The sequence below is a fragment of the Pongo abelii genome, chromosome 22 (genome assembly GCF_028885655.2).
Source record: "Pongo abelii isolate AG06213 chromosome 22, NHGRI_mPonAbe1-v2.0_pri, whole genome shotgun sequence".
NCBI lineage: Eukaryota > Metazoa > Chordata > Mammalia > Primates > Hominidae > Pongo > Pongo abelii.
This window is the reverse complement of record NC_072007.2, coordinates 56,592,527-56,617,602: the sequence shown is the minus strand read 5'-3', so window position 1 is coordinate 56,617,602 and position 25,076 is coordinate 56,592,527. Positions and strand designations below refer to the sequence as shown.

General features: G+C 52.3%; 2 protein-coding genes and 1 long non-coding RNA gene across 7 annotated transcripts in view; 2 read left to right on the top strand and 1 right to left on the bottom strand.

The window, feature by feature from the left end:
- LSS (lanosterol synthase) overlaps positions 1-9,119 on the top strand; it is a 34,349-nt gene extending 25,230 nt beyond the window's left edge. For 2 of the 3 annotated variants that reach the window (XM_024239349.3, XM_054542724.2), the window contains exons 18-22: positions 2,779-2,844; positions 3,291-3,371; positions 4,963-5,133; positions 6,349-6,427; positions 7,073-9,119. In XM_024239349.3, the coding sequence (XP_024095117.2) occupies positions 2,779-2,844; positions 3,291-3,371; positions 4,963-5,133; positions 6,349-6,427; positions 7,073-7,204 (529 nt within the window). In that variant the 3' untranslated portion in view covers positions 7,205-9,119. The remainder of the gene's footprint in view (positions 1-2,778; positions 2,845-3,290; positions 3,372-4,962; positions 5,134-6,348; positions 6,428-7,072) is intronic. The other variant, XM_063720937.1, reaches the window with a different exon arrangement.
- LOC129052348 (uncharacterized) lies at positions 7,548-17,393 on the bottom strand. The gene is made up of 2 exons (XR_008517364.2): positions 17,227-17,393; positions 7,548-9,978 (listed from the first exon to the last, which is right to left on the bottom strand). It is a non-coding gene; the product is annotated as an uncharacterized LOC129052348 (long non-coding RNA).
- SPATC1L (spermatogenesis and centriole associated 1 like) overlaps positions 15,813-25,076 on the top strand; it is a 22,241-nt gene continuing 12,977 nt past the window's right edge. Inside the window, exon 1 of one of the 3 annotated variants that reach the window (XM_024239354.3) lies at positions 15,813-15,969. Coding sequence is in view for 1 of the 3 variants with exons in the window: in XM_054542730.2 (XP_054398705.2) it covers positions 17,516-17,708 (193 nt within the window). In the remaining 2 variants the exon portion in view is untranslated. Of the gene's footprint in view, positions 15,970-17,084; positions 17,709-25,076 lie in introns of those variants that run through there. The other 2 variants (XM_054542730.2, XM_054542731.2) reach the window with 2 other exon arrangements.

Sequence of the window (25,076 nt, the reverse complement as noted above, 5' to 3'; positions counted from 1 at the left end):
GAGTGCAGTAGCAAAATCATGGCTCACCACAGCCTCAAACTCCCGGGCTCAAGCAATCCTCCCACCTCAGCCTCCTGAGTAGCTGGGACTACAGGTGCCTGCCATCACCCGTGGCTAATTTTTTAAATCTTTTGTAGAGATGGGGTCTAGCTGTGTTGCTCAGGCTGGTCTCGAACTCCTGGGCTCGAGCAGTCCTCCCACCTTGGCCTCCCCAAATGCTGGGATTACAGAGTGAGCCACCACACCCAGCCATTTTTAAAATTTTCACCAGGATGTTTTTTCTTTCATTTTTAAGCACAGTAAGTATTTGTATATTATGTTACAGATATTTTCCCCTCAATTTCTTTGTTCTTTTTATCTCTTTAGGGAGTATGAACATAAGTTTTTAACTTTTAAATGGTTAAATATATTAGTCTGATTTTTATGTTAAGATTTTAAACTTGCCAGGCGCAGTGGCTCATGCCTGTAATCCCAGCACTTTGGGAGGCCGAGGTGGGTGGATCACAAGGTCAGGAGATCGAGACCATCCTGGCTAACACGGTGAAACCTTGTCTACTAAAAATACAAAAATTAGCCAGGCGTGGTGGCGGGCGCCTGTAGTCCTAGCTACTCAGGAGGCTGAGGCAGGAGAATGGCGTGAACCCGGGAGGCAGAGCTTGCAGTGAGCCGAGATGGCACCACTGCACTCCAGCCTAGGTGAGAGTGCAAGACACCATCTCAAAAAAGAAAAAAAAGATTTTAAACTTACCTGGAGAGTTTTTGAGATACAGTTTGGAGTTGCTAGTTACTTTAACACTATTTATATGGAATATTCTATTTTACTACACAGACTTAAATTCTCCCCTAAATTCACAAATTTATAGAAGAGTTACAAAAATAGTGAAAAGTGCTCCTGTTTACTCTGACTAGGATTCTTTAGTGGGTGGCACCCTCCCCTGAGGGCCTCATGAGCTGTCCTTCCACGTGATCCAGGCCCATTCTTTCTTGAACCATTGGAGAGGAATTTGCAGATGGGATGTACCCCTAACTGCCTGAGTATTTCTTAGCAGGTGTATTCTTTTGTGCAAGTGTAAGTCAGAATGTTAATGTTGATGAGATACTAATCTGCAGGCCTAATTGTTCCAATAATGTCCTTTATGGCAAAATTTTCCCTCAAGCTTTAATCCAATATCATGGATTGCATTTGCTTATTTGTGCAGTGGCACAATCTCAGCTCACTGCAAGCTCTGCCTCCCGGGTTCACACCATTCTCCTGCCTCAGCCTCCCGAGTAGCTGGGACTACAGGCGCCTGCCATCATGCCCAGCTAATTTTTTGTATTTTTAGTAGAGACGGGGTTTCACCGTGTTAGCCAGGATGGTCTCGATCTCCTGACCTCGTGATCCGCCCGCCTCGGCCTCCCAAAGTGCTGGGATTACAGGCGTGAGCCACTGCGCCCGGCAGCAGTTTCTCAGTTTTAATTTAGAGTTTTGCATCTGTGTTCGTGAGTGCGCCTGAAATTTTCACTTTTCCATATTTTATTTCTCTGGGTTCCTAGAATGAGCTAGAGAATGTACCTCCTTTCTATTCTCTGGAAGAGTTTGTGTAAGATTAGAATGAGTGTGTCTGATAATTTAGTTGCATTCATTTATAAAATTCCTAGGCCTAGAGTTTTTTTTCTGAGAAAGTTTACATTTTGACTCATTCTTTTAGTAGTTTTAGGACTGTTTAGGTTCTCTACTTCTTGATTGAGCCAGTTTTGATAAATTAATTTTTCTAATTTGTAGATTTTTTTCTCTAAGTTTGCAAATGTAATACATAAAATTTTCTTGTCATTTCTCACCATATCTGTAGTTCTATCCTTTTATTGCTAATATTACTAATTTGTACTTTCACTGTTTGTATTCATTACCTGTTGCCGAGTAACAATATTAGTACAAACCTAGTGGCTTAGAACAACACACATTGATTACTTCACTGTTTCTGTGTGTCAGAAGTCCAGGCGCGGCCTCGTGGGTCGTCCTCTGCCTCAGGGTCTCTCTGGGCTTCAGTCAGGGTGTTACCAGGACTGGGGTCTCGCCTGAGCTTCCAGTGAGGAAGGATCTGCCTCTGAGCACACAGGGTCCTTGGCACGATCCCATTCCTCAGCTGGAAGCTGCCGACTGCCGTTTGCTGCAGGGCCTCTCTAGATGGCATCTTTACAGAAGCGAGAAGGGAGAGTTGGTAGAGGGAGTCTGCTAGCACCACGGGAGTCGCGGTCACACAGACCTCGGTCCCAGGACCCGCACCCATCAACCCTGCCGTGATCTGCTGGTTAAAGACAAGTCCCACGTCCCACAGGGTGACACTGGAGTAGACACTTCACTCCAGCCTTTTCAGAGAACTGGTTATTTTTTGGAAATATCAGTTAGATGTAGGATGGGTCTTGTCTTCTGAATCTATTGTTTTCTCTCTAATTGATTTTTTCCTGTTTTTATTTAGTTCACTTTGTTGGGTTTGCTCAAGCCTGGGTCACTGGATCTCAGGGATGCTGCTCCTGTTTGCAGCTGTGTCTGCAGGGGCTTCCCAAGGCCTTGCTTTCCTCTGACATCCCTTTCTCGGACTCTGCCAATCCTCTTCCCACTCTGGTGTCCTGTAGTTGCTTCTTTTTAAAACCCTCATCATGTGTAAACTGTTTATTTTTCTGTGGTTTTTAAGGGAGAACATTGTCATTCTTTTGAGACCCTGGAAAGGGTGAAATTGGGATAGGTAAACTGCCGTTTTACCGGAATGTTCACTGGACCAATCTCATGTGTTCCAGGGAGACCCTCACGCAGGGCTTAGAGTTCTGTCGGCGGCAGCAGAGGGCCGATGGCTCCTGGGAAGGGTGAGTGAGCCTCCGCCCGTGAGTGCAGAGATGCATGGGATCCAGAGGTTTCTGCTCTCACACACTGCGTTCATAAATGTTGGCTTGTATGTTGTTGCTACACCAGAAGTTTCTGGAAGTGAGCTGCCAGCCCGTGACTTCTGGGGCACCTTGTTCCTTGGTGGCATGCGTGGCCTTTGCCCCGGTGGAAATTGCTCAGTACGTTGCTGGGCGCAGCCGGGCTGCTGGGAGCGTGCTGTAGCCTGAGCGTGGCTATTCCCCTCCACCCTTTCTGCTTGCTCTTAGGGTCCAGCAGACAGAGCTGCTGTCTTCCATGGCCTTAATGCCTGAGGCACGGGAGTTGGTGGGCTGGCTGGGGCACGTGTGATTGTTGCAGAATGCGTGTTGTTTCATACACCGGCTGTGAACAGGGTGGAAGAGCTGAGGCTCTCCCTGTCTCCCTCCAGCTCCTGGGGAGTTTGCTTCACCTACGGCACCTGGTTTGGCCTGGAGGCCTTCGCCTGCATGGGGCAGACCTACCGAGATGGGTGAGTGAGTGTCTGTCCTCTGGTGGGCGGGGGTTCGCAACCCAGTGCTCTGTCATGAGTGTTTTTTGCTTTGACATTTGGTTTTAGGGTTTTTTTGTTTGTTTGTTTGTTTTTGAGATGGAGTCTCGCTCTGTCAACCGGGCTGACATGCAGTGGCATGACCCTAGCTCACTGCAGTCTCAAACTCCTGGGCTCAAGCGATCCTCCCAAGTAGCTGGGACCACAGGCGCACGCCACCACCCCGGGCTAATCTTTTAAAACTTTTATGTAGAGATGGGGTCTTGCTGTGTTGCTTACACTGGTCTGGGCTCAAGCAGTCTTCCTACCTCGGCCTTCCAAAGTGCTGGGGTTACAGGCATGAGCCAATGTGCCTGGCCTGTTTTTAATATTTTTAAACAGTGAGATAAGATCCCCGGTTGAAATGAGGATGTTTCCCTGGTCCCACAGCTCTCTAGAGCTTCCTGACATGTATGCTGGAGGGACGCTTCTGGCCTCCGGCCCCTCCAGGCACACAGATGCCTTCCAACCCTGAGTAGGAGGATTAGGGTCCAGGGTCCCGCTGGAGTGGGTTAGAAGGCAGGAGATCTCCGGTCCCAGCCCTGTCTCCAGCTGCCCCACTCTCTTCTAGCCCTGTCTCCAGCCGCCCCACTCTCCCAGCCCTGTCTCCAGCCGCCCCACTCTCCCAGCCCTGTCTCCAGCTGCCCGACTCTCTCCCAGCCCTGTCTCCAGCCGCCCCACTTTCTCCCAGCCCTGTCTCCGGCTGCCCTGCTCTCTCCCAGCCCTGTCTCCAGCTGCCCTGCTCTCTCCCAGCCACGTCTCCAGCCGCCCGACTCTCTCCCAGCCCTGTCTCCAGCCGCCCCACTCTCCCAGCCCTGTCTCCAGCCACCTGACTCTCTCCCAGCCCTGTCTCCAGCTGTCCCACTCTCCCAGGCCTGTCTCCGGCCGCCCCACTCTCCCAGCCCTGTCTCCGGCCGCCCGACTCTCTCCCAGCCCTGTCTCCAGCTGCCCGACTCTCTCCCAGCCCTGTCTCCAGCCGCCCGACTCTCTCCCAGCCCTGTCTCCAGCTGCCCCGCTCTCCCAGCCCTGTCTCCAGCCGCCCGACTCTCTCCCAGCCCTGTCTCCAGCCGCCCGACTCTCTCCCAGCCCTGTCTCCAGCCGCCCGACTCTCTCCCAGCCCTGTCTCCACCCGCCTGACTCTCTCCCAGCCCTGTCTCCAGCTGCCCCACTGTCTCCCAGAGTCTGCTGTGTGGATGTTTAGAGGTGGGGAGCACCGTGCTTGGCTGGGTGCAGCTTGTGAGACGCTGCTCCCAAGCACTGCGGACCTCACTCAGCCTGACGCATCCGTGAGGCCATCCTCAGTACCCGCATGTCCCTTTGTCTTCCCAGCGACTCTGGGAGGCAGGAGTATCTGTTCCCAGTTCACATCTGCAAAAGTCAAGCTCGGGTTTCAGTAGTGGCCCATGGCCCTTAGGTAGGGTGGCCCCGTAGTGCAGGCTCCTTCCCATACCCTAAGGCAGCCTGCTAGGGTGAGAAGCCAGGGGTCTGGGACCTTCCTTGGTGTGATGGTGTCTCCTGTCTCTGGTCTTTGCAGGACTGCCTGTGCAGAGGTCTCCCGGGCCTGTGACTTCCTGCTGTCCCGGCAGATGGCAGACGGAGGCTGGGGGGAGGACTTTGAGTCCTGCGAGGAGCGGCGTTATGTGCAGAGTGCCCAGTCCCAGATCCACAACACATGCTGGGCCCTGATGGGGCTGATGGCTGTTCGGTAGGGATGATGGGACCCGTCCCTGAGCCTTGGGTTTGGGTAGAGGAGGGACACTCAGCTGTGAGCCGGTGGCTTGGGCTGAGCGAATGTAGAGAGGAGGGGAGGCCTATGGGCCAGGTCAGCTGCCACTCTGGGAACAGACACCTACAAGAGCCACGTGCCTGGTTCCTGGGGCAAGAACGTGGGCCGCTCTGACCAAGTGGGGCCCTGCAGAGAGGCTCGCCTCTTAGAAGTGAACCACCCACCGTTAGCCGTGTCAGTGGATGAGCAAGCGCATCAGGGACCCATGGCAACAGCAAGGTGGGCTGCGATGAGGATGCTGCTTCCTGGTGTGGTAGTGATGACAGTCACAGCAGCTGCTCTCTGTGGCCCTCCTGTGTTCACAGCTGGTGCTGAGCCACATATGTGCCAGGTGTACACACACGCAGATGCATGCAGGCAGGCACATGCACACACTGATGTGCACACACAGATGTACATGGAGACAGATGCACACACAGGTCTATGCACACACGTACACATGCACAGGCATCTGTGTACACACACTTACAGATGTGCCCGCAGCATCCCGTCTGTGGTATGCACAGACATAGGTACATGGAGACAGATGCACACACAGGTCTATGCACACACAGGCACCTGTGTCCACACATACATACAGATGCACCCACAGCATCCCGTCTGTGCCGCCCTATTAGGTTTGTGGCCATTTGGGGAATCTTCCTAAAACCCTAAAAGCTAGAGCAGGTCTGCTTGAGCAGGAGCAGCAGGGTCTGGGGGACCCCTGAGGGCAGGACAGTCAGGGACCCACAGTTGAGCTGGGCCCACTGAGCCCTGGATCCTTCTTGGTGTCTCATCCTGGCCAACAAGCAAGCGTGAGCTCCTGTGGGTCTCCAGAGGCCCACGAGGACCAGTGGGGCCAGGTGGGAACAAGGCTTGGCGTCCTCTTCAGGGGGGAACACCAGGCAGGCCTGAGGAGGCCTGTGTCCCCAACCCGTCACTGCTGTGGCTCCGCTTCTCAGGGAGCCTAGGAAGAAGGTGTGGCAAGAGCCCGAGGTGCTGGCTGCACCTGGCGGGGCCTGTGGGCGTCAGTTTAGACGCATCCATTCTCACCGAAGCATTCCAGGGTTTGCCCTTATGCTCGGCTGTGTGAGGGTGAGGATGATGCTGTGGGGGCATGCACGCTGGGTGTGTTTCAAACTCCTCTCCCGCCAGGCATCCTGATGTCGAGGCCCAGGAGAGAGGAGTCCGGTGTCTGCTTGAGAAACAGCTCCCCAATGGTGACTGGCCGCAGGTATGCCGCCAGGGACCTGAGTGCACAAGGCCCAGCACCGACCTCCAGTGTGTGCGGCTGTTTCCATGTCCCCCTGCTCTGTGTCCTTTTTGGGGTACTTTGGACACTTGGGAGGCGTCAACTCTGCCAGTGAATGCCAGAGTTGGTGGCAGGTCTGGGGCAGGTGGTCGGGTCCTAAAGTCCAGATCTTGCTGTTTTTTCAAGTGGTGCCCTGGGTGGGGGAGGAGCTGGATGGGAGAAGCCAGTGGGTGGGAAGCCCTTTTGCTCCAGGACAGACCCTCCCACTCCAGATGACCTAGTGGCCCCTCACTGAGCCAGAAGTCCCTGTGGTGTGGGTGTCATGAGGTCATGTGAAGCCGACCGCCCTCCCCTGGAATGAGGCTGAGTTGGTGGAAGCTGATGTGGTCGTGAGGGGCTGGTGACCCCGGCTCAGGGTTTGCTGCAGGGCGGGGAGTCTGAGCTGGGCTGATGGTGCCATGACTGACGTGGGATGGACTACCTGCTTTCCTATGCTCTTGCTTAATTAGCCCTTTCCAGGCTGACTCACCCACGAGCCAGCCAAGCCAACAGCCAGGGCTCCAGTTCAGGGACTAGCCCTCAGCTGACTGGTGAAGCCTTTGTGTTTATTTCTCTGTGTTCTTTTAGGAAAACATTGCCGGGGTCTTCAACAAGTCCTGTGCCATCTCCTACACGAGCTACAGGAACATCTTCCCCATCTGGGCCCTCGGCCGCTTCTCCCAGCTGTACCCTAAGAGAGCCCTTGCCGGCCACCCCTGAGAACATGCCTGCCTGCTGGGTGCCGTCTGTGCGTTCCAGTGAGGCCAGGGGGTCCTGGCCAGGTTGGGGAGCCCTCCCATAACCCTGTCTCGGGCTCCAACCCCTCAACCTCTGTCTCACAGATGTGAATCTGGGGACCAGGCTGGAGGCAGGGATGGGGACAGGGTGGGTGGCTTAGACTCTTGATTTTTACTGTAGGTTCATTTCTGAGAGTAGCTTGTTGGGCTTGGGTGAGAAAGCGGGCACAGGAGCCGTGACCCCTGAGGAGGCACAGCGCCTTCTGCCACCTCTGGGCACGGCCTCCTCAAGGTAGTGAGGCTAGGAGGTTTTTTCTGACCAATAGCTGAGTTCTTGGGAGAGGAGCAGCTGTGCCTGTGTGATTCCTGAGTGTTGAGTGGGCTCTGGGTTGGGGTCGGCCCTGGGCAGGCTGCTCCTGCACCTTCTGTCTGCCGGGCTGAGGGACACAAGGGCAACCCTGTGACAGTGGCATGTAGTGTGCATCCATGAACAGCCCAGTGTTGGGGGGTGCTCATGGAGCATCCTGAGGCCGTGCAGCAGGGAGCCCCATGCCCCTGGGTCGTGAGCTTGCCTGCATATGAGGGGTGTCATGGAGCCTCCATGACCCTGGGTTGTGAGCTCGCCTGCGTATGCGGGGTCTGTCATGGAACATCCCAAGTCTGTGCAGCAGGGAGCCCCATGCCCCTGGGACATGAACCCACCTGCGTGGAACGCTGTTTGTGAGATGCCTACAGGGTTTATAGTAGTCTTATGGACACAGAAATGCACAGGGGACACTTATGGACACAGAAATGCACAGGGGAGGCCGAGCATAACCAGGGGTGAGGGGCAGGCAGCAGTTGTAGTCACTGCTGTGGGGCACTGCTATGTGTAGGGACAGCCAGTACCTAGCCCATCACCACTCCCTGGGCTGGCTGGCAGGTATGGCACCCTGGGAGCCTGGCATATGCCCTACAGCTGCCGCCAGTCTCATGCCCAGGTGGGTGCTCTGGGCTGGAGTGAGGGCCAGGTTTTGGGTCAAGGCTTCCCCAGGCAATCCTTTGAGCTCTCTTCTAGCCTCTGATCCAGTCTGGTCTGGCTTGCATGGATGTAGGGCTTGGGATGGTAAGTTCAGGTCCTGGCTTTGCCTTTGACTGATGTGGATGAGCAGCTCACATGCTCAGGGCCACCTGAGACTGTCGCTGTTCTCCCCTGGCTATTGGGAGGAGTCACTGAGAGCTTCGTTACCCCTGCTGCCTTGCCCAGGGCGCACCCTATGCCTCCTCATCTGCTCTTCCCCTCCCTGCCGCCTCCTGGGCAGGTGGCAGTCCCTGGCCTCCCCCCGTCTGATCGCCCTCCCTCAGGCAGTGGAGATCTGTGTCTGGACACCCTCAGAGCCTGTCATTTCCTGCCCAGAGTCCTTCAGGGCCACCCCTCTGCCTTGGTGTGGGGTCCAGGGCTCTCACCCAGGTGCCGCGCCCTCTGGGGTCTCCTGTCCAGCTCCCTTGCCCCACGTGCTGTCACTTACTCTCCTTGGGACTCCCCTGCCTGCTCAGAGCCCTGCAGGGCCTGGTCAGCTGCCTGTTGAGTGTCAACACTTCCCTGCACATCTTAAAACCGGGCTTTATTTTCGCTGAAGGAACTGTGTTGGGACCCTTGACATCTGTCAGCTTTGCACACACTGTTTCTTTTCTCAGCCCACGTGTTCTCCCCCACGTGGGGTAGCAGCAGGACAGAGAGTGAATCACAGAGTCTGCCCTGAGCAGAGACTGCTGTCCCCGGGACTCCTAGCCATGGTCAGATCACTGTACAAAACAGTTTTCCAGAAATGAAATGTAAATCCATTTTTATACTGAAAATGTTACTGAAAGTCACTTTCATGAGCAACTACCTTAATAAACAGACATTGATTCCCTTATCAGAAGCCTGTCACACTGTTTTCGTTTCATCCTGGGAGAACTGCAGATTTGGGGTTTCTGGCTGTCGTACCTCACCTGCCTGTGGGGTGAGTGGGAGGCCCAGCCTGGTTTAGGGAACAGGAGTGACATGAGGAGTAGCAGGGTGCGTCTCCAGTTCCCTGAGGGAAAATAGATATTTTAGGAGATAATAGCATGGCCTATTTTAATATGTTTTAAAGGCCATAAGCATATCCAGGAAGATAAATAAACGTGATACAATGTCCACATAGGAAGAACTTTCTTTCACTGCACTGTTTTCCTTCACAGTGGCCTTCAAGTCACAGGACGCAGCGATTCCCTGCCCTCTTCAGTGTTATTACACATGCAGGACTTCAGTGTCAGTATCCCTGCCCTCAGTCTTCTTTAGAAATCACATCCGTGTTCAATCCATTGTTTAGAGGGAGTGTATTTTTCCTGTTCCACGAAGAGGACTTTTTGTTCACAACTGGATCACAATGCAGAGGAGTCTGTTCCTCCCCCGTCGGTTTCTCGGTGCTGGGAGGATGACCTGTCCCAGATGACTCATCACCCTGACGTGCTCTTGACAAAGGATACCACTGAGAGGAGATGGCAGCTGCACCTGTGCAGCCTCTGTCTGAGGGGGATATTTGCCTCAGTGTGATTAAAAATCAAGTTTGCTATCCTGAATAAGTCATGAAAGATTTTTGAATTCAGATTATTTTTATCAGGAACAGATTTTGAACATCCTGAAATCTTTTCCCTGGCATCATATTAGGTTTTCTGTGTTCACTATGATGTAAAGTTTCAGACTTTTGATATTTTTAATATCAACATAGATGGTAGGACAAGGAATGGTACCTGAAATAAGTAGAGACAATAATGATAAGATCAATTTATCAAGACATAACAACCCTAAATGTATATGCACTAACAGCTTCAAAATACATGAAGCAAAATGGCAGAATTAATGAGATAAAAACAGAATTTTAATGGGTGCTTTCCGTACTTTGCAACTGATAGACATGAGATCTGTAAGGATAGAGATTTGAACATCAACCAACACAAGTGAGTGGTCTTTAGAGGATACTTCCCCTAACAGTGCTGAAGCACACAGCTTTTCAAGAGCTCGTGGCCCATGTGCTAAGGTAGACCATAGCTGGCTCACGAGGTGAGTCTCAGTATGTTAGCAAGGACAGAAGTCATACACAGCATCCTCCCCCACCACAGTGGAGTTAAACTGAATTGAAAATCAGTGGCAAAGGAGCAAAGGCAGTTCAATGGAGAAAGGACAGTCTTCAACAAATGCTGAAACAAACTCCATTTGTAGAAAAAAATGAACCTTGACATACCCTTCACATCTAGACATACTCAAGATGAATCAGAGACCTAAATGTAAAACAAAACTATAAAACCCCTAGAACATCACATAGGAGGAAATCTAGGTGACCTTGGGTTTGGCAGTGACTCTTTAGATATGACACCAAAGGCATGATCCACGAAAGAAAACATTAATAGGTTGGGCTTCATTAAAATAATACATTTCTGGCTCATGCCTGTAGTCCCAGCACTCTGAGGGGCCAAGGTGGGAGGGTCACTTGGGCTCAGGAGTTGGAGACCAGCCTGGGTAACAGTGAAGCCCCATCGGTACAAAACAATCAGAAGATCAGGCAGGTGTGGTGGTGGCTGCTGGCCCAGCTACTCGGAACACCGAGGTGGGAGGATTGGTTGAGCCCGGGAGATCGAGGCTGCAGTGAACTGTGGTTGCGCCGCTGTGCTCTAACTTGCGTGACAAAGTGAGACCCTTTCTCAATAAAATACGTTAATTAATAAAACTGAAACTTTCTGCTCTGCAAAGAATGTCAAGAAAATGAAAAGACCAAGTCAGAGACTGGGAGAATATATTTGAAAAAGACAAAGGATCAGTATCCAAAAGAGCTCTTCAAACCCAACAATAAAACAACTTGGTTAAAAAATGGGCTGAGGGGCCGGGCGCAGTGGCTCACGCCTGTAATCCCAGCACTTTGGGAGGCCGAGGTGGGCGGATCATAAGGTCAGGAGATCAAGACCATCCTGGCTAACGCGGTGAAACCCTATCTCTACTAAACATACAAAAAATTAGCCGGGCGCGGTGGCAGGCGCCTGTAGTCCCAGCTACTCGGGAGGCTGAGGCAGGAGAATGGCATGAACCCGGGAGGCGAAGCTTGCAGTGAGCCAAGATAGCGCCACTGCACTCCGGCCTGGGTGAAAGAGCGAGACTCTGTATCAAAAAAAAAAAAAAATGCTGAAGACCCTAACAGACACTGCACCAAAGAAGATACACAGTTGTTAAATAAGCATATGAAAAGATGTTCCACATCATATGTCATCAGGCGAATGCAGATTAAAACTACCAATATACCTTTTAGAGTGGCCAAAATCCAGAACACTGCCACCACCAAATGCTGCTGAGGACGTAGAATAACAGGAACTCATTCTTGGTGGGAATGCAAATTGGTGCAGCCACTTTGTTTGTTTGTTTGTTTTAATTTCGTTTTTGTCCTCTTTTGATGACTTTGGTAGGCACAGCCGCTGTGGAAGTCAGCTTGGTGGTTTCTGACAAAACTAAACATACTCTCGCCATCTATCCAGCAATTTCACTGCTTGGCATTTACCCAAAGGAGTTGAAGCATTGTGTCCACACAAGCACCTGCACACAGATGCTGATAGCTGTTTATTCATAGTTGCCCAAATGTGAAAGCAACCAAAATGTGCTTCAGTAGGTGAATGAGCGAGTAAACCGGTGCAGCCAGACAGTGGAATATTATTCAGCACTAAGAGGAAATGAGCTATCAAGCCATGAAGAGCCACAGAGGACCCTTAAATGCATATTACTAAGTGAAAAAAGTTATGCAGTTTGAAAAGGCTGCATACTGTGATTCCAACTAGATGACACTCTCAAAGGTAAAACTGTGGAAACGGTAAAAGGTCAGTGGTTGCCGGAGGTTAGGGCCAGGGGAGGGTGAACAGGCAGAGTACAGAGGTTAGGAGGTGAGAGAGGTGAACAGGCAGAGTACAGAGGTTAGGAGGTGAGGGGTGAACAGGCAGAGTACAGAGGTTAGGCGGTGAGAGGGATGAACAGGCAGAGTACAGAGGTTAGGAGGTGAGAGGGGTGAACAGGCAGAGTACAGAGGTTAGGTGGTGAGAGAGGTGAACAGGCAGAGTACAGAGGTTAGGAGGTGAGGGGTGAACAGGCAGAGTACAGAGGTTAGGCGGTGAGAGAGGTGAACAGGCAGAGTACAGAGGTTAGGAGGTGAGGGGTGAACAGGCAGAGTACAGAGGTTAGGCGGTGAGAGAGGTGAACAGGCAGAGTACAGAGGTTAGGAGGTGAGGGGTGAACAGGCAGAGTACAGAGGTTAGGCGGTGAGAGGGATGAACAGGCAGAGTACAGAGGTTAGGAGGTGAGAGGGATGAACAGGCAGAGTACAGAGGTTAGGAGGTGAGAGGGGTGAACAGGCAGAGTACAGAGGTTAGGAGGTGAGGGATGAACAGGCAGAGTACAGAGGTTAGGCGGTGAGAGAGGTGAACAGGCAGAGTACAGAGGTTAGGAGGTGAGAGGGGTGAACAGGCAGAGTACAGAGGTTAGGAGGTGAGGGATGAACAGGCAGAGTACAGAGGTTAGGAGGTGAGAGGGGTGAACAGGCAGAGTACAGAGGTTAGGAGGTGAGGGATGAACAGGCAGAGTACAGAGGTTAGGAGGTGAGGGATGAACAGGCAGAGTACAGAGGTTAGGAGGTGAGAGAGGTGAACAGGCAGAGTACAGAGGTTAGGAGGTGAGGGATGAACAGGCAGAGTACAGAGGTTAGGCGGTGAGAGAGGTGAACAGGCAGAGTACAGAGGTTAGGAGGTGAGAGGGGTGAACAGGCAGAGTACAGAGGTTAGGAGGTGAGGGATGAACAGGCAGAGTACAGAGGTTAGGAGGTGAGGGATGAACAGGCAGAGTGCAGAGGTTAGGAGGTGAGAGAGGTGAACAGGCAGAGTACAGAGGTTAGGAGGTGAGGGATGAACAGGCAGAGTGCAGAGGTTAGGAGGTGAGAGAGGTGAACAGGCAGAGTACAGAGGTTAGGCGGTGAGGGGTGAACAGGCAGAGTACAGACGTTAGGTGAGAGGGGTGAACAGGCAGAGTACAGAGGTTAGGAGGTGAGAGGGGTGAACAGGCAGAGTACAGAGGTTAGGCGGTGAGAGGGGTGAACAGGCAGAGTACAGAGGTTAGGCGGTGAGAGGGGTGAACAGGCAGAGTACAGAGGTTAGGCGGTGAGAGGGGTGAACAGGCAGAGTACAGAGGTTAGGCGGTGAGAGGGGTGAACAGGCAGAGTACAGAGGTTAGGCGGTGAGAGAGGTGAACAGGCAGAGTACAGAGGTTAGGCGGTGAGAGGTGAACAGACAGAGTACAGAGGTTAGGCGGTGAGGGATGAACAGGCAGAGTACAGAGGTTAGGCGGTGAGGGATGAACAGGCAGAGTACAGAGGTTAGGAGGTGAGAGAGGTGAACAGGCAGAGTACAGAGGTTAGGAGGTGAGAGGGTGAACAGGCAGAGTACAGAGGTTAGGAGGTGAGGGATGAACAGGCAGAGTACAGAGGTTAGGCGGTGAGGGATGAACAGGCAGAGTACAGAGGTTAGGAGGTGAGAGGGATGAACAGGCAGAATACAGAGGTTAGGAGGTGAGAGAGGTGAACAGGCAGAGTACAGAGGTTAGGAGGTGAGGGATGAACAGGCAGAGTACAGAGGTTAGGAGGTGAGAGAGGTGAACAGGCAGAGTACAGAGGTTAGGAGGTGAGGGGGTGAACAGGCAGAGTACAGAGGTTAGGCGGTGAGAGGTGAACAGGCAGAGTACAGAGGTTAGGAGGTGAGAGGGGTGAACAGGCAGAGTACAGAGGTTAGGAGGTGAGAGGGGTGAACAGGCAGAGTACAGAGGTTAGGAGGTGAGAGGGGTGAACAGGCAGAGTACAGAGGTTAGGAGGTGAGAGGGGTGAACAGGCAGAGTACAGAGGTTAGGCGGTGAGTGAGGTGAACAGGCAGAGTACAGAGGTTAGGAGGTGAGAGGGGTGAACAGGCAGAGTACAGAGGTTAGGAGGTGAGAGGGGTGAACAGGCAGAGTACAGAGGTTAGGAGGTGAGAGAGGTGAACAGGCAGAGTACAGAGGATTTTTAGGGCAGCGAAACTGCTCTGGCCTGACACTGTGATGGTGGATACAGGTCATTATACATTTGTCCAAAGCCAGAGAATGTGCAGCATCAAGAGTGAGCCCTAATGTAAACTGTGGGCTTTGGGTGATGATGATGTGTCCATGTAGATTCATCAGCTGTAACAAATGGACCACTCTGGGACTGGGTGTGGGTGTATGCGCCTGTAATCCCAGCTGCTTGGGAGGCTGAGGCAGGAGGATCTCTTGAGCCCAGGCATTTGAGGCTGCAGTGAGCCGTGATCATGCCACTTGCCCTTCAGCCTGGGCAACAGAGCAAGACCTTGTCTCAAAAAAGTACCACTTTGGTACAGGACGTTGATAATAGGGGAGGCTGTGCATTTGTTGGGGCAGAGGGGGGAAATCTCTGTATCTTCCTCTCAATTTTGCAAGAACCTAAAACTCCTCTTAAAAAAGTCTTGAAAAAGACAAAAGCACAAAGGAAACCAGAGAATATTTCAAGCTGAATGAGAATAAAAACATGACATTAGAATTTGTGGGGTGTAGTTAAAGCTTGATGCCCGTGCTCCACAGCCACAGGAAATGGACAAACTACCTGACAGCCACAATTGTCAGCAAAACGCACATGAGGGAAAAACATAAAATATAAGTAGCGTTGTATCTATTTAAGAAATTGATTTAGAAATTTAAAACTTTCCCAGAAGAAATCTAGTTCTAGATAGCTTCACAGATGAATTCTATCCGACGTTTAAGAAGGAACACCCAGAAAATGGTGCGGAATCCCTGCGGCTCATTTTAAAAGGCCAGTGTTCCAAAGCCAGACCAAGACATCACAAGAAAAGGAGATTCAGATCCATTTCCCCTGTGAGCATAAAAATACTTAAGATATTAATAAATTGAATCCAGCGCTATATTAAAAGGATAATGTGTCAAGATCAGAAAACTGTCAGAGTGTTGACAGGTCCGTGGCTGGAGAGTACGTGACGTCAAGAGAAGGTTTCCTTGGAGCGGGAAGAGGAGGGCATTTAAAAATATGATGGGAGGAGCCAGGGCAGGAAAAGCCATTCAGGGCCCCGTGGGGCTCACAGCGTGGGGCGCATCTGTGACTCACCCCTCGCTTCTCTCTCTGCCCTGCATCCTGGACGCCCTGCATGCCCTCGTCAGTGGGCTGTGTCTGGGCCCCCGTTGTCTTGATCTCAGGTGTGAGCCCTATGGTGCAGCACCAGGCTGGTTGGGTTGTGTCAGGAACGCTCGGGGTGTAGAAACCTCCTTTCTCCACAAAGCCTGACTCGAGACTTTCTCTCCTAGAAGCAACCTTCCCCTAATCTGGCCGTCCGGGCTGAATGAAGCTGGTGTTCCCCCGGGGGCATCTGCGCCTGAGTGCCCTTGGTGGTCCTGAGTGCCCTTGGTGGTCCTGAGTGCCCATCACAGGGCTGGAGGTGTGGCCGGCCCACTGGGTTGGTGGTGGGTGCCCGTCACAGGGCTGGAGGTGTGCCCGGCCCACTGGGTTGTTGGTGGTCCTGAGTGCCCATCACAGGGCTTGAGGGGTGGCCGGCCCACTGGGTTGTGTTTTCTGCACTACGTCCCTTCCTACAAGGATGAGATGACCCATCTGTTGCATCCTGGCTGCTGCTAAAACAAGACCCTCGGAGCCAAGAAACAACACTGAGGTGATTTACTTTCCCAAGTAATTGGAGAAGCAGGGAGTCAGGGTGGGTTTCAAGATGGTCGCACTGACTGAGGACAGATGCCTGCTCTAGCAGGACCCCGTGAGCCACAGCCCTGTGTGACGGGCCCAAGGGGCCATGGCCATGGGTTGGGGGTGTCCTCAGTTATGTGCAGGCAGGAGCAGTGCAGTCAGGAACAATTGGTGTCTTAGACATGGGCGCTTGTGGTCTGAGGGGTGGACATGCACTGCTGGACCCTTCTCATCAGGGAGTGAGGTCAGCAGGTGGCCTCCAGCCCAGCCCTCAGGGCCACCCAGCGGTCCAAAGCATGTGGGGACCATCATGGGGCTGCCCCAGGCTGGTCTCCCCCCGAGGCTGGTCTCCCCCCGAGGCTGGTCTCCCCCCCAGGCTGGTCTCCCCCACAAGGCTGGTCTCCCCCCTGAGGCTGGTCTTCCCCCGAGGCTGGTCTCCCCCCGAGGCTGGTCTCCCCCCCAGGCTGGTCTCCCCCACAAGGCTGGTCTCCCCCCGAGGCTGGTCTCCCCCCCGAGGCTGGTCTCCCCACCGAGGCTGGTCTCCCCACCAGGCTGGTCTCCCCCCCCCAGGCTGGTCTTCACCCCAGGCTGGTCTCCCCCCGAGGCTGGTCTCCTCCCCCAGGCTGGTCTCCTCCCCCAGGGTGGTCTCCCCCGGCAGGCTGGTCTCCCCCACAAGGCTGGTCTCCCCCACAAGGCTGGTCTCCCCCCCACGCTGGTCTCCCCCTGCAGGCTGGTCTCCCCCCCAGGCTGATCTCCTCCCCCAGGCTGGTTTCCTCCCCCAGGCTGGTCTCCCCACCAGGCTGGTCTCCTCCCCCAGGATGGTCTCCCCTACAAGGCTGGTCTCCCCGCCAGGCTGGTCTCCCCCCGCAGGCTGGTCTCCCCCCGCAGGCTGGTCTCCCCACCAGGCTGGTCTCCCCCCCATGCTGGTCTCCTCCCACTGCCCTTGCCAGCCCCTCCTTCCTCAAGTGTGGGTGCCAAGGACGGACCCTGATGAACACCTGCACATCAGATGCCGCCCTGGGTGCCGGGGTCCACAGGAAACTGCACTGGGATCCCTGTGTCCTGGGCAGGTCCTATGGGAAGTGCAGCCCACGTGTTACTCGGGTGAAGGCAGCGTCCCCACCCAGCCTGAGGACACCACACAGGGTGGACACCCGACCCTGGCTGGGGCACTCAATGGGGAGTGGCTTGGACGCCCCCCTTGGAGTACAGTCCCCACATCCCGTACCTGCCTAATGTCCTTGGCATTCTCGGGCCCCGGTCATAGTGTGGGAGTGGCTGCCTGTGCACGCCACGGGTCTACCAGCTTCACTGCCTCAACGGGGCCACGAGCCATCACCGAGGCAGGCGGGGGTGCTGGGCACCTCATCACTAGGGCAGTGACATCACAAGGCGTGGAAGGCGGCGGTGGCTACGGAACTCCGTGCCTGGGCTGTTTCTGTGGTGCCTGCGGGCTCTGGGCTCCCACCTCCATGGGGCTGCAGGAGCTGTGAGGGACAAGGAGGGACGCACCCGCCATGGCTGAGGGCGGCGAGCTGATGAGCCGGCTCCTGAGCGAGAACGCGGACCTGAAGAAGCAGGTGCGCCTCCTGAAGGAGAATCAGATGCTGCGGCGGCTGCTTAGCCAGAGCTGCCAGGAGGGCGGTGGCCACGACCTGCTCCCACCCAGGGCGGCTGCCTACCCTGAGGCCGGCTCCCCCGGGAGCGGAGGTGAGGCGCCGCCCAGCTCAGATGGCCTGGTGGATGGGGGGGTCGCGGGACGCTTGCTCCCCGGGAGTCGAGGGTGGCGGCCAGCTCCCTGATGCAGGAGTTTACGGGCACCTTTCACACCCTCGGGTCTTAGTAAAGCAGGACCAGGTGGTGGGTTCTGCTGTTGCCCTCAGGTGAGGCCCCTCCCCTCCCCTTCGGTCACTGGTGAAGTGGGAATGGTCAACCGCTGGCAGGTGGACTGGTCAGCTGCAGTCATGGAAGTGTCCCCATGGGGTAGAGCAGGTGGCGTGCAGGCTTGTGGGCCTCCAGGGCCCCAGGCAGCTCTTCCAGGCTGGTCCTGGCTGGCAGTTTGCTCTGCTGCGTGTGTCTCTTCTACTCCTGGGTCGGGGCGAGGAGGGTGTCAGACCAGCCACATGAGTCCCATGAGTGCTGTGTCGCATCCACTCATGTCCCCGGCCAGAGCCAGGCCAGCCCCATGGTGGGAAGGTCCCACCCTGGGGAGGCCTCAGAGCCACTGGCCAGGGGAGCGAGTAGGGACAAGTGGGCGCCTGTCCCTGCGGGGGTGGGAGTGTGGGGCCATGATCCACTCACCACATAGTATTGACTCCAACCTTCTGTGGCTTTTTGCTGAAAAAAAAATATATATATATATAGGGTTTGATCACTTTCTGCAAAGTAGTAGGCTTTATTCTAAAAGTTTTGGGAAAAACATTCCCCGTTCCTGCATGTGATTTGGGGTGGGGCTGACAGGTGGACTCTTGACTTTTCATTGGGATGGGGGGCAGAGGACAGAGTCCTTGACCCAGCACTGCCTGGGACTCCCATGGCCAACCTCACCTTCCCACCCGGCCGGGCCCGGAAAGGACGTGGTCAGCCTGCCTGGTCCTGGATGATGGAGCAGGCAGCCTCACCAGTGCCTGTGAACGCTGCTGTCTGCTAGCACGAGCCATGCCCGGGAGGCCAGCTCTGCTACTCACCAAGGGGCCACTCCAGCACCTGCGCTGCGGGGGTTGCTTCCTGAGTCCTTCTCAAATGCCGGCCACCACCCTCAGATGTGCACTCTGAGCAGGCACAGCGTGCAGGAGGCACTCTCCGCAGCCAGGCCCCAGGCCCTGCTCGGAGCTCCGTGGACAAGCCTGAGAGTGAGCATGTCTGGAAGCAAAGAGGGGAATCCATGGTAGCATCCCCACACCTTTGGTCTCTGGTGACAGGCAGGGGCTCCTCGCAGGGAGCTGGGAGGAGAGCACCTCGCCAGGATGTGCGGGGACAGTGTGGCTGGGGAACCTCGCGCCTGGGGGCCATGCCGTGCGAGGCCCCAGGTTCTGCGTCTCCATCAGTGGCCACTGAGCCCCACGCTCACCACAGGGCGTTTGCTGGGCAGACCTGCGCTTACGGTGCTGGGCCACGTGCAGGGTCCCGTTCACAGCACTTGTGAGGCCCGGGCACTGTGGCTGCAAAAGGGCCGTTAATCTGTTTGGTGCGTGCGGACCGCCGCAGGCTGCGTGCTCCGGGCTTCGTTGCTGTCCTCCTCCTCAAGAAGGAATCACCCTGGGCCGGACCTCAGGGCTGACAGAGTGCTGGTGCCTCCCCTGGCAGGAGAGGGGCAGACCCTTGACCCTTGCCCAGGCTGTGCAGTCCCCAGAGGGACCCTTGTGAGGGGCTGAGTCAGGGCGGGGTCTCTGTGACCATGGCTACTGCCCCTGCCCTTGGGTCACCTTGGCAAACCCAGGTCTTGCTGGACACGGGTCTTGGGAGGAGCCTCAACCTGAGGCCAGCAGGTCTTCCACAGAGGGCCTTGGAGCCCCCGCCACACAGTATGGGGCAGGCTCAGTGTGGCCCGGGCTGGCAGCGGGGAGGGGCCTGGACAAGACCACCCTCTAAACTCTGCCACTTGAATGGCAGCGTGTGGTGCACCCTTGATGCTCTGGGCCTCAGCACATGCTTGGGAATGTACCTGGGGCTGTGGGACGCTGCATTCAGGACCAGCCCTCAGCAGAACTGGGGTTGGGAAAACCAGCACTGAGCTCCTGCAAAAAAGGAGAAGTTTATAAACAAAGGAACCACCACCAGCAACTTTTGCATGTTGCCGAGACTTCCTTAGCATCTGTGTTCAAAACAGGATGAGTAAAAACCTGCTTTTCCTACGGATTCAACAACACGTGCTCGTGGTAAACTTATAAACGCCGTGGAGGATGCAGTGTTTAAGGGTCAGGCCATGCCTCCGGCCCCCCTCCCCAAAGGCAGCCACAATCAATGTTTTCTTGGGTTTTCTCTGGAACTTTGGTGGAGATCTGTGTGTCTGTCTATGTATCTTTTTGGCCCACCTACACAGGATTGTGCTGTTCCGCAACTTGACTTTTGCCCCTTAACCATGCATTTCACGGCATTCCCCACCAGTCCTTATCTGCAGATCTCCCCGGTACACTTGAACACTGGACTCCTTCTGTGGGGGCCCCAGGCAGGCAGCACTGTTCCCAGTTCTCTGTGACCGTGGACGCCGCTGCCGTGGGTGGCCTGTGCAGCCACCCTGTGGCTTTGTGTAGGGGATCCCACACGTGGGTCCTCGGGTCAAAGGCTGTGTGCATTTGAAATGTTGAAATAGACACTGTCAAACGCTCTCCGAAAGGCCCCTACGCCCCACGAATGGAGGAGGAGGGCGCTGCACCGGCATCGTTCCCACGTCACAGGAGGGCTCATCTGTCCCCGTCAGCTGGGCAGCAAGGCCTCCAGGTCTTCTCACCCAGGTTTACAAGTGAGTGACGCGAAGGGCCAGTGGGAGCAGCAGTCCTCTGCCTCCCCTCCTGGATGCCCCATCTCGTTTCCCTCGGGATCCTCCTGGTCCCTCCAGCACTGCCACGATGCCACTCGCCATGTCTCCACTGGAGAGGTGTCCCCTGGAGGACAGCCAGGCCCCCCCAGCTTGCCCATTCGCTCCCTAGTTGTTGGTGGTGGATTGTCAGATGATTTCCAACAGTGGTGAGGATTCTCTTTGTGCAACTCCTGGTCACTCCTTCCCTCTGACACGATAGAAGATTGTTCCTGTGTTGTTAGATGTATTTTAAAATGACCATGCAATATTGCAGATTCAGATGAACCACAATGTAATGAATTCTCCTTCAGTTTGAAATTAAAGTTTTTCTTCCCCTTGAGGTAAATAACACCACAAAAAAGGTTTTAAGAATTTTTATATTTAAGGTTATTTCCATTGGATTTTTTTTTTGGGGTGTGTGTGATTTTTTTTACTTTTATGGAGATGGGATCTTCTATGTTGCTGGTCTTGAACTCCTGGGTTTAAGGGACCCTTCTGTCTCGACCTCCTAAAATGCTGGGATTACAGGTGTGAGCCACCGTGCCTGGCCTGTTATTTTTTTCTCTTTTTGAGACAGGGTCTGTGTTCCCCAGGCTGGAGTGCAGTGGCATGATCATGGCTCACTGCAGCCTCGACCTCTGGGGCTCAAGCAATCCTCCTACCTCAGCCTCCCGAGTAGCTGGGACTACAGTGCTCGCCATCATGAGCGGCTAATTAAAATTTTTTCTTTTTTTGTAGAGACAGGGTCTCCCTATGTTGCCCAGGCCGGTCCCAAACTCCTGGGCTCAGGTGATTCTCCCACCTTGGCCTCCCAAACCATTGGGATTACAGGCATGAGCCGCTGTCCAGCTGGATTTATTTTTAAAAAATAGAATCATTGATTCAGAAGGCAGGAGTAAATGGTTTTTTATTTGTTTGTTTGTTTGTTTTTGAGACACAGTCTGGCTCTGTTGCCCAGGCTGGAGTGCAGTCGTGTCATCTTGGCTCACTGCAACCTCTGCCTCCTGGGTTCAAGCGATTCTCCTGCCTTGCCCTCCCCAGTAGCTGGAATTAAAGCTACCATGCCCGGCTACTTTTTGTATTTTTACAAAAAGTAAAATACCACCATGCCCGGCTACTTTTTGTATTTTTAGTAGAGATGGGTTTTTGCCATGTTGGCCAGGCTGATCTTGAACTCCTGACCTCAGGTGATCCACCCACCTTGGCCTCCCAAAGTGCTGGGATTACAGGCATGAACCACCGCACCTGGCCGTGTATTTCTTTTTTAAAAAACTTTTAAGTTCAGGGGTACAAGTGCAGGCTTATTACATAGGTGAACTTGTGCTATGGGAGTTTGTTGTACAGATTATTTTGTCACTCAAGTATTAAGCCTAGTACATTAGTTATTCTTCCTGATCCTCTCCCTTCTCTCACCCATCACCATCTGGTAGGCCTCAGTGTCTGTTGTTCCCCTCTATGTGTCCACGTGTTCTCATTGTTTAGCTCCCACTTATAAGTAAGAGCATGTGGCATTTGGTTTTCTGTTCCTGCATTAGTTTGCTGAGGATAATAGCCTCCAGCTCCATCCATGTTCATGCAAAGGATATGATCTCATTCTTTTTTTTTTTTTTGAGATGGAGTTTCACTCGTGTTGCCCAGGCTGGAGTGCAATGGCACGATCTCAGCTCGCTGCAACCTCCGCTTCCCGATTTCAAGTGATTCTCCTGCCTCAGCCTCCCAAGTAGCTGGGATTACGGGCATGCACCACCATGCCCAGTTAATTTTGTATTTTTAGTAGAGACGGTTTTCACCATGTTGGTCAGGCTGGTCTTGAACTCCTGACCTCAGGTGATCCACCTGCCTTGGCCTCCCAAAGTACTGGGATTACAGGCATGAGCCACTGCTCCCGGCTGATCTCATTCTTTTTTATGGCTGCATAATATTCCATGGTGTCTATGTACCACATTTTCTTTATCCAATCTACCACTGATGGGCATTTAAGTCGATTCCATGTCTTTGCTATTGTGAATAGTCTGCAGTGAACATAAGCGTGCATGTGTCTCTATAATAAAATGATTCATATTCCTTTGGGTATATACCCAGTAATGGAATTGCTGGTTGAATGGTATTTTTGTTTTTAGGTCTTCGAGGAGTCGCCACACTGTCTTCCACAATGGCTAAACTAATTTATACTCCCACTAACAGTGTATAGGTGTTCTTTTTCTCTGCAACGTTGCCAGCATCTGTTGTTTTTTGACTTTTTAATTATAGCCATTCTGACTGGTGTGAGATGGTGTCTCATTGTGGTTTTTATTTACATTTCTTTAATAAGCAGTGATGAGCTTTTTTTCATATGCTCGTTGGCCGTATGTCTTTAGAAAAGTGTCATGTCCTTTGCCCACTTTTTAATGGGGTTGTTTGTTTTTTTCTTGTAGATTTCTTTAAGTTCCTTATAGATGCTGAATATTAGACCTTTGTCAGATGCATTAGTTTGTAAAAATTTTCTCCCATTCTGTAGGTTTGCTGTTTACTCTGTTGACAGTTTATTTTGCTGTGCAGAAGCTCTTTAATTAGATGCCATTAGTCAATTTTTGCTTTTGTTGCAATTGTTTTTAGCATCTTTGTCATGAAATCTTTGCCCATCCCTATGTTCTGAATGGTATTGCCTAGGTTGTCTTCCAGGGTTTTTATAGTTCTGAGTTTTACATCTAAGTCTATAATCCATATTGAGTTGATTTTTGTATATGGTGTAAGGAAAGGGTCCAATTTCAGTCTTCTGCATATGGCTAGCCAGTTATCCCAGCACCATTTATTGAATAGGGAGTCCTTTCCTTATTGCTTGTTTTTGTCAGGTTTGTTGAAGATCAGATGGTTATAGGTGTGCAAACTTATTTCTGGGTTCTCTGTTCTGTTCTGTTGATCTATGTACCATGCTGTTTTGGTTATTGTAGCTCTGTAGTATAGTTTGAAGTTGGGTAGTGTGATGCCTCCAGCTTTGTTATTTTTGCTTAGGATTGCCTTGGCTATTCGGGCTCTTTTTTGGTTCCATGTGAATTTTTAAACAGTTTTTTTTCTAGTTCTGTGATTAATTTCAATGGTATTTTAATAAGAACGGCATTGACTCTATAAAATTACTTTGGTCAGTATGACCATTTTTATGATATTGATTCTTCCTATGCGTGAACATGGAATGTTTTTCCATTTGTGTAATCTCTGATTTCTTTGAGCAGTGTTTTGTAGTTCTCCTTGTGGACATCCTCCACCTCCCTAGTTAGCTGTATTCCTAGGTATTTTATTCTTTTTGTGGCAGTTTTGAATGGGAGTTCATTCCATTTGATTTGGCTCTTGGCTTGATTGTTGTTGGTATATAGGAATGTTAGTGTTTTTTGCACATTGATTTTGTATCCTGAGACTTTGCTGAAGTTGTTTATCAGCTTAAGAATCTAGGTTGATTTCAGCTTTCTACATATGGCTAGCCAGTACAAAAATTAACTCAAGATGGATTAAAGACTTAAACGTTAGACCTAAAACCATAAAAACCCTAGAAGAAAACCTAGGCATTACCATTCAGGACATAGGCATGGGCAAGGACTTCATGTCTAAAACACCAAAAGCAATGGCAACAAAAGCCAAAATTGACAAATGGGATCTAATTAAACTAAAGAGCTTCTGCACAGCAAAAGAAACTACTATCAGAGTGAACAGGCAACCTACAAAATTGGAGAAAATTTTCGCAACCTACTCGTCTGACAAAGGGCTAATATCCAGAATCTACAATGAACTCAAACAAATTTACAAGAAAAAACAAACAACCCCATCAAAAAGTGGGCGAAGGATATGAACAGACACTTCTCAAAAGAAGACATTTATGCAGCCAAAAGGACACATGAAAAAATGCTCATCATCACTGGCCATCAGAGAAATGCAAATCAAAACCACAATGAGACACCATCTCACACCAGTTAGAATGGCGATCATTAAAAAGTCAGGAAACAACAGGTGCTGGAGAGGATGTGGAGAAATAGGAACACTTTTACACTGTTGGTGGGACTGTAAACTAGTTCAACCATTGTGGAAGTCAGTGTGGCGATTCCTCAGGGATCTAGAACTAGAAATACCTTTTGACCCAGCCATCCTATTACTGGGTATATACCCAAAGGACTATAAATCATGCTGCTATAAAGACACATGCACACGTATGTTTATTGCGGCACTATTCACAATAGCAAAGACTTGGAACCAACCCAAATGTCCAACAATGATAGACTGAATTAAGAAAATGTGGCACATATACACCATGGAATACTATGCAGCCATAAAAAATGATGAGTTCATGTCCTTTGTAGGGACATGGATGAAACTGGAAACCATCATTCTCAGCAAACTATCGCAAGGACAAAAAACCAAACACCGCATGTTCTCACTCATAGGTGGGAATTGAACAATGAGAACACATGGACACAGGAAGGGGAACATCACACTCTGGGGACTTTTGTGGGGTGGGGGGAGGGGGAGGGATAGCATTAGGAGATATACCTAATGCTAAATGATGAGTTAATGGGTGTAGCACACCAGCATGG